Raw genomic sequence first — 15,961 nt, 5'->3', positions numbered from 1 at the left:
AGTATTTTATATGTGTGTCCTCATTGTTTCAGTCTTAAATATTATTTATAGGCACTTCCCCATCTTCACAGACTTAAGTATTATTTATAGCTATTTCACCATTGTCTCAGTCTTAGGTATTATTTATAGGTATTTCACCTTTGTCTCAGTCTTACGTATTATGTATATGCATTTCCCCATTCTCAGTCTTAAGTATTGTTTATAGGTGTTTCCTCATTGTCTCAGTTTTAAGTATCATTTTTCTATGGTAAAGAATGTCCTTATCTAACTCTGAATACTTAGTATATTGCATGTGTCATCGCCAGCACGTGACTTAAACCAGCATATTTCGTAGGTGATGCTGGATAGTGTAACAACAGTGTTGCAATTAAGCTGAGGAAAAATATCTCCTAATATCAGAATAAAGAACTGGAACATGCTAATGGTAAAGTTACATGCATCACGTTTTATCAAGATAGATAGTTGAATCTGGAACATGCTAATGGTAAAGTTACATGCATCACGTTTTATTAAGATAGAGAGTTGAATCTGGAACATGCTAATGGTAAAGTTACATGCATCACGTTTTATCAAGATAGAGAGTTGAATTGTTCAGTATTGCATATGCGTTCAGAATAAATACTACTATGCATGAAAAAGCAATCGGTTACAGTTATTATCAACAATAATGCATACCAGAATGTATATTATTCACATATATTATTATAATAAAAAGTGGTTAGCAAGTTATTTTTTTTTCTTCAGTTGTCCTAATTGCTCTATTGTTATAAATGTTTTGTTTAGTATATTTGTAACACACACACACACACACACACACACACACACACACGCGCGCGTTTTATTCAACTCTGAATATAGTAATTTAATGTCTTATAAATTATTTAAAGTCAACCAAAATGGCTATGCTATTGTCATTTGCTATGCTTTTATCTCTGTGTTTAAAGATGGGTGTAATACGTAATGGTAAATATTATAACGTCAGAATTTGCTAGGTTTTTAGCTCTGTGTTTAAATATGGGTATTAAACGTAATGATAAACAGTATAACATGACAAATTGCTAGGTCTTTTTTTACCTCTGTTTAAATAAGATTGTAAGATGTAATGATAAATATTATAACGTCACACAATGGTAGGCTTTTACCTCTGTTTAAATATGGGTACAAATGGTAACGGTAAACATTATCACGTCACACACTGGTAGGCTTTTACCTCAGTGTTTAAATATGGGTGCAAATGGTAACGGTAAACATTATAACGTCACTCACTGGTAGGCTTTTACCCCTGTTTAAATATGGGTGCAGATGGTAACGGTAAACATTATAACGTCACACTGGTAGGCTTTTACCTCTGTTTAAATATGGGTGCAAATGGTAACGGTAAATATTATAACGTCACACACTGGTAGAATTTTACCTCTGTTTAAATATGGGTGCAAATGGTAACGGTAAACATTATAACGTCACACACTGGTAGGCTTTTACCTCTGTTTAAATATGGGTGCAAATGGTAACGGTAAACATTATAACGTCACACACTGGTAGGCTTTTACCTCTGTGTTCAAATATGGGTACAAATGGTAACGGTAAAGATTATAACGTCACACACTGGTGGGCTTTTACCTCTGTGTTTAAATATGGGTGCAAATGGTAACGGTAAACATTATCACGTGTTTTTGCATATTCAGAGGGTCTGTCGCAGACTTAGGAACATTGTTAACATCTCAGAAAGTGTTTTTGGTGCTGATCTGAGTCTAAAACGGACCACACAGCCTGCAATTAAAGTATGTCCTGTTAAGCCCACACTGGATCCAATAACGAAACAATATGCAAAATCACGTCACGTTATCATGCGTATTAATGACGTTAACATTAATAAGAATATTGGTTGTAAGTATTCTAATAATAGTACAAATATTACTAATAATACTTCTAGCAGTGGGGCTCGCCCCGGTGTACTTCAATCTCTCTCATAATATCCAACAGCACAAACATTGTAATCTATAATTACTTAGATACTCCGAGTAGAGTAAGTAATTAAAGAATTTGTACAGATAAATGCAAAAATCTATATAAACTTATGAACCATTTTAAGAATATAACATGTATAATATTGCAGTGTGACAATTTATAGTGATGTCTAGCACTGGGGCATCATGCCGCAGACATGTTGTACGATGTCCCACCCAGTCACATTATCCTGACACCAGCCCGACCAGTCCTAACACTAACCTCTTAATGCTGAGCGCCAAGCGAGGCAGTTGTTAGTACAATTTTTGTAAGTCTTTGGCCGGGGTTCGAACCCGCGACATCCTGCATCCGAGGCGGACGCTCTAACCACTAGGCCACCGGAGCTGTGCCTTGCTGCACATGAAATCAGACACATTTTTGGTCTGATAAGCAGCCTTTTATAAGACCTTTCCGAGACCAATTAGAAACAGATTTAAACCACTCTAATAATCAACCGCCGATTCCACAATTCCTAGTTTATAAATAAGATCCTTATGCCAGATATTTTTTCAAACATTTTACCCCACCGCTTAGTACAGAAAATGGTCGATATTTAGCCTCGGATCCGGGACGTAGCGGGTACGAACCATACCAAAGACTAGCAAAAATGGTACAAACAGCTGCCTCGCTTGGCGCTCAGCTTTAAGAGGTTAGAGTTAGGACTGGTCGGCCTGGTGTCAGGGTAATGTGACTGGGTGGGACATCATGCTACATGTCTGCGGCATGATGCCCCAGTGCTAGACATCACTATAAACTATCACACTGTAGACATCGTAGCGATATGACTGAAAACTTGTTAAAGCCACTTTAAAAATCTAAATCACACACACACACACGAATACACATCTGGAATGTTCAATGTATTGGGATATCTTTCCATTCACATAATTAGTATGCCTTTAAAATTTTACTACTGCATTTGCATCAATAATTTTTAAAGTCGTGTTGTTTAATAAGAATTTTCTTAACGTTTCAAGAAATATATGAGCACCGTCCTAAACAAAGAAAATAAATACACATGATAAAACTTCGGGCTTGTAAAATTTCTCCAACAAACAAAATAATTGTACTGCTTAATCAAGAAATAACACATTTCAGTTTTGTTTTGTCTTACACATCTCTCGCAATTCTAGGGAGCCACGGAAGGATTCGTAATCCAAGGGTCGCGGATTCAATACGCACCGAAGCCAGTTAGAGTCGGTTGATACGGTGGGTCCTTGGGAAAACTACTTGTCTCCCATTTCCTCGCAATGTTATAACCAATAATGTGTTTAAATTATCATTAAAATCAATAAAACTATAATCCAATTTTGAAATGGTATTGAATATCCTTATTAAATCCGTAAGTGAATCTAAGTCCCCAAACGTTCCTAACAGTAAATTATGTAAAAATGTATAACATTTACAAATGAATAATGTACAGACTTTTCTTTACACAATATTACAGATGTCTGCATATCCGCTGATGGCGCAGCCTTGATGATACATACTGAAACCAATTACTACAGTCACCAGTGCCTGACTGTATCGCAATCGACCTACTTTCTTTTTGTCTTCCCCAAGGACGATAACGCGATATTATGGGTCATTCATCATATTCAATAACTGTCCAATTTTATCATTGAGACTAGTCATATTTGTCATGAAACTGAGTTTGCGAATGCTCTAGATTATCGATTGACACTTTTACTGCTTAATTTGTCGGTGTTCATGGCTTTAATTGTATTATTGCAAACGTATTTATTCAAGACCGTTAATATGGCGTAATAATAGGTCTCAGCCAGACGGCCTTAACGTATTTATGTACCATATCAAACTCGGTCTTGCACCGACTCGTGTAGGTTTGTGTATTTTTCACATATGTAAGACGCACTTACCAAATTGCATCGTCTGAAGACTTCCTGGGTTTGCCATCGAGAGTCCAGTAAGCATCCATAGGTGAGCTGTAATCACTATCGTGAGCGGCCTTGAAGCTTGTGACACATCGTGTTGGTATTCCAAGGCTTCGGAACACTAACGATCAGAGAAGTCATTACATAATCAACAAATCCATTCGAAGTTTAATTAATAAACTATACACTGAACAGAGTGGCAATTGTTTATTCTATGAATAAATGAAGTACTTAATTGATTAAATTTGCGCAATATATTTTATCTATATTATTTAGTTATATTAATTGTTAATTCATTAAAATATCACGTATCTGACTCACAGTTCCACTGAAAGTTTTAATTTTCTTCAACTCTTTGCATGATACACAATCGATTAACAACTCTTTGCATGGGACACAATTGGTCAACAACTCTTTGCATGGGACACAATTGGTCAGCAGCTTCATTGGTGGCAATGCTCATAGCCATGAGCAAGTTTATTTTAATGTAAATAGGAATAGGAGTTTATTAAGTAAAATAAAAGAAACCAATAGAAATTAATTATGAAGCAAAACATGTGCAAGCATTGCTCTCTTATCTCGTGTGTCGAATATCATGATCAGTGATGAAATCTCTGCTTATTCGAATAGAAACATCATTGATGGAAATCTGTGGTTATTTAAATGAAATGCCTTCTAATTATACCTCGCTGACAAGAAAGAACACGAGTAAAACTCCACTTGAATGCCAACATCATGCATGATATCTAGCACAGAGCATCAAATTCAAGCAATCCCTCCACCCCCACCCCCCGCAAATAGCCATAACATCAACGTCATTTGAAAATAAAATAATTACAGGTATTTATCACATACTCACACGAACACACACACACAAACTCTTAGACGGACACATTAACCCATCTTTGATTCGGATGCTGTTTCGTCTGCCTAAATTTGCGAGAGAATGAGTTTTGGAGGGGGAATCAAACAGTCGCGATATTTGGTTGTAGCAGATCTGCAAAATATAGTACTCGAAAAGAAACGTTGGTATACATCAGATGAAAAGATAGATAACTTTCGTCCATCCATTCATCCATCCATCTATCCGTCCGTCCGTCCGTCCATCCATCGATCGGTGTATACAGAAAACAAATATTTAGGCAAGGACATAGGGTTTTAAATTTTGCGTGATTTATGATTGTGAAATATGGAATTGTTGATGGGTTAGCTTGATGGATTACTTCCATCTTTAACTTCGGACCTTGGTTCATGTTACGTGGAACCGAAAGAACAGGAAAGTGGTTACCAAATAGTCATGGACTTTTGGTCATGAAACTAAGACTTTCACATGAAATTGATCGATTAATGGGTGTGTAAATGCCCACCAACACGAGAGGTTTTACCATGTCGAGGCAAATGGAGCAATATGTCTTTCTCCTAAACATCGCGGAGGTTATCCAGATGGTATGGGCAAGAGTCCATCTCATACCATTCAATGTGTTCTATCTTTACCTGTTTACAAATCGTAACAACTTAAGAGTGAACCAATGTCAGCTGCATAATCCTACTGCAGATCCCTGTCTTCGATGTTTGCTTGAAACCATAGCTGGAACAAACGGCCTCGACCCTGGTTTGTTGGCGCTTTATGCGACAGCAGATTAGGGTCTACACTGGCCTCACAAGGTTGAGTGCTATGCACAACCATATGCGGTATTTTTGACTTATAGTACTTCACACAACTATGTTGAAAAATATATAGACAAGACTGGACTATTTCACGAGACTCAATACAAATATCTAGGCATGACTAAGTATTTTCAGACGACAATTGGAAGATATCTAGGCAAGAACGATGTTTGAATCTTCGCATTCCAATGTCAAGCGTAGCCATTATCTGATTTCCATCAATCTGTCTGCATGTATACATCAATTTTCGTATCTGCTCTATTTATGAAATGAAACTTCTTTAATTTAATCCCAGCCTCCCATGGTATTAATTTCGCGAGTTCTCTCTGATGCCAGATAGGTTAGATTAATTCTGTTCGTTTACAGTTCTGTGAAATTGTAGTGAAAAAGAATCGTTATAATGCACGAATCCGGAATCCTATACGTTAATGTTAAGGCCGACCGGTTCCTCTGCCAAAGTGTTTCTCCAAGCTTACAGAAGTCATATATCATACATTTCGTTTCAAAACTTTTGATAATCAAACTCACAATTACCATATTATGAATTTCTGAAGTATTTTTAAAGTCAGTTATTTTGAATAAATATCTAAAGTAACGTCATCATTTGTACCCAGTTTATTTTTTTAAGATAGCTCTGGAATACTTGTCGTACAAGCGAGCATCCAAACCAACAAAGCCACCAAGTGACTGACAAAAAAGACTAAGTAACCCGGAACAAACGTCAGCAAAAAACACAAAAAGTCAGTTCCTTGGTGTTCATGGAGCAACAGCACACAAAGACTATTTAGTGCGTAGACAATTAAAGAGATTTGCAAAGAGGCATACAATGGCATCCGACCTTGACTGTTCTAGGCAGGATAGGAACTCGCAACCCACTGCTTACATAAATCAGGCACGTCAGTCACAATGATCACTGCGGTTTCATTACATGATAGAAAGATCAAAAGCTTAAAGTTTACAAGAATACGAATATGTTAAAGGGTGCGCCTTGTTGTGTGCAGTAGCATACTGACGGGTGGGGGAACGGGGCGATTGCCCCGGGCGTCAGAGGTTTTGAAGCGCCAAAACCCCGTCCCGGGCGCTATTTACCCTTAGTGTGCTACCGGTTGTTTGTACTAATAAACACGTGATGAAGCATACAATAGTGCATTAAAAAAAGAAAAATCTAACCATAAGTCATTTTTTGAAAGACGGAAAAGAATCAAAATATCTCCAATAACAATTTCCATACCGGTCGTAGCAACCGCCGCAAACGTCCAGCACTGTCCATACTTCACTCCTTTTCTCTTCTTGTAAAATTCCTCCAAAATGGCGGAACTGCCGTTCCAGGCGTATGGTGCGACACCATCATCGTATTTACCAGACCAGTTTCCTACCAAGACTCCTCCATCCCTCTCATTGTTATTGATCTGCGAATCATACAGTCACAACTATATCGATGTTCATACAGTCTCAACTATATCGATGTTAATAGTCACAACTATATCGATGTTCGTACAGTCACCAGTATATCGATGTTTTATGATGAAAATACGTAGGCAGGTATATGAACAATGTCAACTTTTAAGATGTACTGTCACAATCACATACTATACGATAATTACATTACAAGTATTTCTACGAGAGCTGTTTCATTTGAGAAAGCCGTGTTAAAGTACCCTCCCAAATATTCAGGTTTACCACCATCAAAAGGTTCGCACATAATCTCAGAAATGTCAGAGCCGAATATGAGATGTAAATCGTCTCGCTGAACAAAGATAACGCATACTAAAACAATTTTAAACAATCTTCATAGCAAAGTTTATAAAATCCTCGAATTTACATTATACACTGTATTAGTTTTGGACAGTGTAGATATGGTATTGCTTACAAGCAAATTCTTACCGATTTATTGCTTTAATGTTATATACATATATTAATTTCAGAGTATGCAATAATCTAGTTTCACTAGTTTCACTTTTAAAATTAGTGTCTAGTTTTAGTTCACTTTCGTATTTTATTTATATCCTACTCACCACTTTTGACATCTGTCTAACAACATAGATAGGGTTGCCGCGAGCCTGGTCACCGAGTTCAGATTTTTCCAAGATGGCTAAGGCTGCGATAAGGCAAATGTCATCAAACTGGGTGGGTAAAGAAAACATTGATCGTTTAACAGCTATACAAACTGTAGTTGACTGAAAATCTAACTAATCTTTTCTTATGTAGAAAATGCATATACAGCTGTCTTTTGCCTTTCCGTAGAAAACACGTAAGAGCAATACGATCGAAATATTTCAATATAAAAAAAATGATAAAATACGTGCATTTAGTTGTAATATACAGCCATTCGTTATTGAACGACATTTGTAAAACGTTAACAGCTTAGGAATTGACCAAACAAACAAAAATTCACAAAGTAAATAGAACTAAATCGATTTTTTAAACAAAATGATTCGGGCATTTGAATTCACCGAAACTAAAATCCAACCACGAGAGACGAAACAGATATATGCCCTATATAACCAGTAACACAGGTAATACGTTCGTAGTACCGGCAACTCCGCACAGATATGGTAGAAAACGACAGTCAGGTAATAACACCGAAGCAAAATACAGCGCATTTGGTGAGGCATAATTTAAAGAATACTAAAAATATTGTGAAAACTAAATAGAATTAATTGATCTTTAGCAATAAAAAAAATTGATCTCGCGTCGAAATTTGTCAACATTCCGACCTTTGGAAGCCAAACATTTTTTAACTTAGCTCAATGCAAATGTTACTTATTTTCAATGAAGCGTGTAGTATTCCACATGAACCATCTTCATACCAACTTATGTGTCTACAAGCAATCTAATATCTGAAACAAGAGGAAGCAATCAAATGGCTCAGAACAAATGACATTGATATATAAGGCACTGTTGCTTTGCAATCGGACCCAAAACTGTATGGTCGTATAAGTAATCCTAGCAGACTGAACCAGCATCTGTGTTAGTCCGGTACAGCATGCTGCACATTTTTCCGGAAAATCTTTAGTAATACTTAGATGTTCGTCTTATCGTCGGATAATACAGTTCACAAGAAAAGGTAAATGTACAGCACAATCAGCGTTTGTACCCACAGCAAACAAGGCTTCACGGCGAGTTTTAAGCTGAAGTGTTCTCAGATTTTGTAATCGAAAATATCTTTAGGTCGTTGATGCATGGAAATCACGCTTTTGTTTGATGGTATACTCTCATTTCTGCGTCAACGCACTTAAAGATTGATTTACAATTTTATCAACTCAGAGTATTGCAGTATCTGTTAGCAAATCGCTACATCTTTCAAGTTACTTTTACTTTCCTTTGATATGGCATATATCTAGCTTGATCATTTATCCCTGTTGTTGCTTTTATCAACATTCTGAAAAGTAGTGCAGAATATTACTTTCATTTGGAAATGTTGACTGTAGTCAAATAATGATGTATCATGGACCATAGCTTTTAAATATTATATGTCAAAACTTGATGTATCTTGGACCATAGCTTTTTAATATTATGTCAAATAATAATGCATTTTGGACCATAGCTTTTTAAATATTATGTGTCAAGTAATGATGTATCATGGACCATAGCTTTTTAATTATTATATGTCAAAAACTGATGTATCTTGGACCATAGTTTTTTAATATTATGTCAAATAATAATGCATCTTGGACCATAGCTTTTTAAATATTATGTGTCAAGTAATGATGAATCTTGGACCATAGATTTTTAAATATTATGTGTCAAGTAATGATGAATCTTGGGCCATATCTTTTTAAATATTATATGTCAAATAATAATGCATTTTGGACCATAGCTTTTTAAATATTATGTGTCAAGTAATGATGAATCTTGGACAATAGCTTTTTAAATATTATGTGTCAAGTAATGATGAATCTTGGACCATAGCTTTTTAAATATTATATGTCAAATAATAATGCATTTTGGACCATAGCTTTTTAAATATTATATGTCAAGTAATGATGAATCTTGGACAATAGCTTTTTAAATATTATGTGTCAAGTAATGATGAATCTTGGACAATAGCTTTTCAAATATTATATGTTAAATAATAATACATTTTGGACCATAGGTTTGTAAATATTATGTCAAGTAATGATGTATCAAGTTGGACCATAGGTTTTTAAATATTATATGTCAAGTAATGATGTATTTTGGACCATAGCTTTTTAAATATTATGTGTCAAGTAATGATGTATTTTAGACCATACTTTTTTAATATTGTGTGTCACGTAATGATGTATTTTGGACCATATCTTTTTAAATATTATGTGTCAAGTAATGATGTATTTTGGACCATACCTTTTTAAATATGATGTGTCAAGTAATGATGTATCAAGTTGGACCTCAGGTTTTTAAATATTATGTCAAGTAATGATGTATTTTGGACCATACCTTTTTTAATATTATGTGTCAAGTAATGATGTATTTTGGACCATATCTTTTTAAATATTATGTGTCATGTAATGATGTATTTTGGACCATACCTTTTTAAATATTATGTGTCAAGTAATGATGTATCAAGTTGGACCATAGGTTTTTAAATATTGTATGTCAAGTAATGATGTATCAAGCTGGACCTTAGGTTTTCAAATATTATATGTCAAGTAATGATGTATTTTGGACCATAGCTTTTTAAATATCATGTGTCAAGTAATATTGTATTTTGGACCATATCTTTTTAAATATTATGTGTCAAGTAATATTGTATTTTGGACCATATCTTTTTAAATATTATGTGTCAAGTAATATTGTATTTTGGACCATATCTTTTTAAATATTATGTGTCAAGTAATGATGTATTTTGGACCATACCTTTTTAAATATTATGTGTCAAGTAATATTGTATTTTGGACCATATCTTTTTAAATATTATGTGTCAAGTAATATTGTATTTTGGACCATATCTTTTTAAATATTATGTGTCAAGTAATGATGTATTTTGGACCATATCTTTTTAAATCTTATGTGTCAAGTAATATTGTATTTTGGACCATATCTTTTTAAATATTATGTGTCAAGTAATATTGTATTTTGGACCATATCTTTTTAAATATTATGTGTCAAGTAATGATGTATTTTGGACCATACCTTTTTAAATATTATGTCTCAAGTAATGATGTATTTTGGACCATACCTTTTTAAATATTATGTCTCAAGTAATGATATATCAAGTTGGACCATAGGTTTTGAAATATTATATGTCAAGTAATGATGTATTTCGGACCATAGCTTTTGAAATATTATGTGTCAAGTAATGATGTATCAAGCTGGACCATAGGTTGTTAAATATTATATGTCAAGTAATGATGTATTTTGGACCATAGCTTTTTAGATATTATGTGTCAAGTAATGATGTACCAAGCTGGACCATAGCTTTTTAAATATTATGTGTCAAGTAATGATGTATTTTGGAGCATAGGTTTTTAAATATTATATGTCAAAAACTGATATATCTTGGATGTCAATATCATGCAATTAATTAGTCATGAGACTACAATATAATGCAACTCGTTGTTCATGGGATTACAATATAAATCAATTCATTTATCATGGGACTAGAATATAATGCAATTCATTATTCTGGACTACAATATAATGCAATTCATTATTCATGGGATTACAATAAAAATCAATTCATTAATCATGGGACTAGAATATAATGCAATTCATTATTCAGGACTACAATATAATCCAACTCGTTGTTCGTGGGACTACAATATAAATCAATTCATTGGTCATGGGACTAAACTATAATGCACTAACATGTGATTGGTTCAATACGTTGAAGGATAACCTTAAAGTCTAATCAAAGGAAAGGTCAATAATAATTAACGGACGTACCTCTTCTTGTTAATATTACTGTTGTTTGCTGCTGACATTGTCGCAATTTTATAACTATATTTTTGTAATAAGGATTTGTGAATGATTATGCATTCGTCAGGAATTGTACCCACGACTGCTGTATTTTACAGTTACCTGTACTCGAACCACATGTTAAAGGCCTGGGCCAAATGTTTTCATTGTGTCAGTGGAAGTTTTGTATTCTTATGTGGGCACAGTTATTCCTGTTTGCTATTTATTTGTTTATTTATTTATTTATTTATTTATTTATTTATTTATTCATTTTGTTATTATTACATTCGATTAATAATATTCGATATTGGGCGAAGGCTATAGGGACATGAATTACTCATACATTTTATGTGAAGTCACACGCACTCGATTTTAAGAACTGAAACCAATTTAACTCACCTGACCAAAGTTCCAAGGTCTCACACAGAATTTCCCCACAGTTCCAAGCCATATTCTGCCAGTCTCTTTTAGCACATACTCCTGTCTTTGTGTTTCCTCTTCCAAATACACTGGGTCCTCTATAAGACCGAAGACGAAATTGATAAAATAAATTCTGTATTGGCTCTATGACATACACACGATAAGATCGTTTCGAATATTGATTTGGTTAAAAACGTACGACTGATTAAATAAAATAGGATTTGCTGTGTTCCCATTTCACTTCATTAGAAGATTATTTATTAAAATATGTGCGACTTATTATTCACCTATTGCACCGCTCCGGTGGCCTAGTGGTTAGAGCGTCCGCATCGGATGTGGAAGGTCGTGGGTTCGATCCCCGACTGAGTCATACCAAAGACTTACAAAAATGGTACTAACAGCTGCCTCGCTTGGTACTCAGCATTAAGAGGATAGTGTTAGGACTGGTCGGCCTGGTGTCAGGATAATGTGACTGGGTGGGACATCGTGCTATATGTCTGCGGCATGATGCCCCAGTGCTAGACATCACTATAAACTGTCACATTGCAGACATCGTAGCGATATGACTGAAAAACTGTTAAAGTTACGTTAAAAATCAAAATCACATCACACATATTAACCTATTAGAATAGCAGTCATATGTTTTAGGAAGTTTCCAGAATTTTCCAACAGTAGAAATTCCTTTTCTTCCAGACCCTCTATAATATCTTATCCCCTATGATGTACTAGTATTTCAATTTTACGTTGCTTTTCTGAAATTAGGCTTTATAAACAAAATCCCCCATAGGGACTGACGCTTCAAGGAGAATTCAAGACAAAACTGTTTCTTCGTTTAACTATTGACTACTGAAAATAATGAGGACGTGGCAGCCATATTGATTTTATCATCGGCACAATCTTCCTCCAGGACACACCATTAGAATGCTTTTTGAAAACAACAAAACCTCACGCAAACGTGACCATTAATAATAATAATAACAATGAGGACTTTGTATAGCGCCTATTCTTTAGAAGCTCTTAGCGCTTTACAACATTAGACAACACCTGTAAGATATAAAAACATGATGACATGATTACAAAAACAAACACCATGAAATTAGAAGAAAAATTAAAAAAAAAACATGCTGAGAATATTTAAGGTAGGAAACATTATTAGCTCTTTAAGTTTGTTGTTGCAGTTGAAATAAGTGAGTTTTGAGAGCCCTCTTGAATGTGATCACTGTGTCTTTGTGTCTAAATTAAGTGGGCAATTCATTCCACGTTGCTGGGCCCTGGTATGCAAAGAACGCTATCCATGACTTTGTTTTCATAGTGGGAATAATGAGTATACGATTGTCAGAAGAGGAGAGTAAGTATCTTGCTTATGTGTACACATGGGTGAGGTCGGATAGGTATGTTGGAATAGAGTCCGACAGTGAAACGTAGCACAGAGAACAAATTTTGTGTTTGACTCTGGATCGAATGGATATCCAGTGTAGGGTACAGAGCAGCGGGGAGGTGTGCTCTGATCGTGGTACTCTAAGTATGATCCGAGCAGCTGTGTTTTGAACTTTTTGAAGTTTCTGGAGCAGATATTGAGATGAACCAGACATAACTGAGTTACAATAGTCCAGTCTTGAAAGTACTAATGAACATACAAGTATTTTAGTGGCATCAACTGAAAGATATTTGCGAATTCAGCTGATGCGTCTCAGCTCAAGAAACGCAGCCTTGCATATGTTCATGACATGTTGGTGCAATTTGAGAATACTGTCCAGAGTAACACCTAGGTTTCGTACTGATTGTGTGAATTTAATGTTGGCGTTGCTGATATTTATTGTTTGAGGTAAAGGATGTGAATGCGAGTCTTTTTGTTGTAATACAGGATAATTAGGGACAAGATTTTAAACATGTTCATTGTGGCAGCCATATTGAATGTCTGCGAGGCACCATTTTCATTCAGGGCCAACTAGATATAATAAGTCGTCTTTTGGTTAAAACATTACATCAATATGACCCGTCAACTATGGACATGTAATATAACCTCATTTAAAGATGACCTCCATTGTCGCCATAATGGCTGTCAGATAGTTACCATTTTCATTTATGACCATCTAGACACCATAAGAAGCTTTCTGATGAGAATCCCATGTCGATAAACTTTTTATTTATGAGCAGTAGAGACAAGAAGATTTTCACGAGAACGTCCATATTCGAAGATATCGACACCATTTTCATTCAGGACCAGCTATGTATGAGAATTAGTCTTTTGGTGACAATCATATGTCGATACGACTTTCCTTGTTAGGAGGAGTAGCACTAAGAAAATGCCCATGATTGCTATACAGGATGTAAAATCGGCGCCATTTTCATATATGAGCAAGTAGATGCCGTAAAATGTCTTTCTGTGAAAACTCAACCTTTTTCCATGTAAATTTAAGTAGTGAAAACCTCATTTTTTAAATAGCCATCAATTCATGTTCTTCGAAATAGCCGTTGTGGCGGCCAGACTGGAACTTCTGGCGGCACTATATTCGTTAGATCTAATAAGGCGTCGCAAGAAATATTTTCAATATTTTGGCGAAAAACGCATGCCAATATTGCTCTTTGTCCAGGAAGAGTAGCAATAACAAAAGTTTGAAGATGGTTGCCGTGGTGCCATCTTCGAAGTCAGCTTGGCACTATTTTTATTTAATAGCAAATAGACTTTGGGATGATCGTGTTCGTATATTTTCCTGGCAATCCTCAAAGTAGTTTAGAAGGAGTAACCATAACAAACTTGTGCCAACGGACGGACGGGCGTCGAGATTCGGATGACGGACAAGAGGCAAGTGCGTAGCTCATTTTTGGTCTTATACCTGTAGAGCTATAGTTTCATTTTTTCAAATTTTGCGGAATATGTAGTAAGAAAGTTCTCTCTTTCGACCTTGGATTACGAAGTAATTACTCTTAAAAATTACTAGAAAGATGCTGAATTTGTTCTATCTATCCGTCTGTCTGTCTGTATGTTATTAACCTGGACATATGCCAAAATACGTCTTAGGGAAAATTATTTTCTGATGCTAAGAAATGAAGAACTTTTTTTTATCCAAATAAAAGTTGGTTTTAGTTCTAATATTGTGTCAAACGAAATTCAGCTGCGAAACTCCGAGTCCATTAAGTTACGTTACAATGCACGTTTATTTTTCAGTGCTTGAGCCATCGTTGCAAAGATATAAAAACTGATCTGTCTGCTAAGCATCTAAAAGTGCCCAGCATTATATCAATATTGATATTGGAGATGACAAAAATGTGTAAATTGTGTATGTAAAAAATATACCTTGGCACCACGGATTAAATAAGATATAGACGTCATCATTATGTCGAAATCTGTACTTCTCTGTCGTCCCATCCTCCGTCACGTGAGTTGTTTCTACGAATAGGTGGTAGCGTCCTACGATTGCGTCATGCGCAGTCATCACTTTCAGGTTAACCTTCCGGTCCTCAGCGCTGAGCAGCTGGTAACCCCACTGAGAGTTATTAAGGTTTGTCTCCATTTTGACTGGTACAACTGTGCCCTTACTCTGTCGCGGCTGACTTCCTTGAAAACAGAACAAAACAGACACAAGAAACGATTAAATAATATTACGCAGATGATGTTTATGAACGGCAATATAACTACTGAACAATATTTGTACCAATAGCTTGTGTTATACACGCATGGTGTGCTGAAGCAAATGTTGTAAACATTATTTTTCCCCTTTTCTGCGTGTCATAAAACGGGCGATTCTTCTGTTAGAGTTCCTTTCTGCTAGAAACTACAGAGGTCAATTAGACATTATCCTTATAATTTGATTTTTGTAGAATAATTGCTGGCTGGTGAATGCTTTATAAGCTGAGATCAACATTTCAGGTGATGTATAGAAATATAGAATCTATGTTGGGGTTTGGGCCGAGACAAGGAAATCCCAGTCAAGGGTTTATATTATTTGTCTCCCCATGAGGCTTGCCCGAGTGGGGAGACATATAATATAAACCCGCGACTGGGATTTCCTTGTCTCGGTCCAAACCCCAGAGTAGTTTATTTATCTAACCCAATATTTTCCTTTAAAGTAAAAATAATTCTGCACTAGTGT

The 15,961-nt window shown here is 35.4% G+C and overlaps 1 protein-coding gene across 3 annotated transcripts in view; it reads right to left on the bottom strand.

Annotated features, from left to right (window-relative positions):
• Positions 1-15,961, bottom strand: part of LOC149782522 (hemocyte protein-glutamine gamma-glutamyltransferase-like) — a 227,220-nt gene that overhangs the window by 14,512 nt on the left and 196,747 nt on the right. For all 3 annotated transcript variants that reach the window (XM_089933950.1, XM_089933951.1, XM_089933952.1), the window contains exons 4-8: positions 15,166-15,426; positions 11,847-11,965; positions 7,583-7,690; positions 6,799-6,976; positions 3,885-4,020 (exon numbers count right to left, since the gene is read on the bottom strand). In XM_089933950.1, the coding sequence (XP_089790076.1) occupies positions 3,885-4,020; positions 6,799-6,976; positions 7,583-7,690; positions 11,847-11,965; positions 15,166-15,426 (802 nt within the window). The remainder of the gene's footprint in view (positions 1-3,884; positions 4,021-6,798; positions 6,977-7,582; positions 7,691-11,846; positions 11,966-15,165; positions 15,427-15,961) is intronic.

This window comes from Sinohyriopsis cumingii, chromosome 15 (genome assembly GCF_028554795.1).
Source record: "Sinohyriopsis cumingii isolate HCF-2022 chromosome 15, ASM2855479v2, whole genome shotgun sequence".
Lineage (NCBI taxonomy): Eukaryota > Metazoa > Mollusca > Bivalvia > Unionida > Unionidae > Sinohyriopsis > Sinohyriopsis cumingii.
Note: the sequence above shows the minus strand (reverse complement) of the source record. Positions and strands in the feature narration are given on the sequence as shown.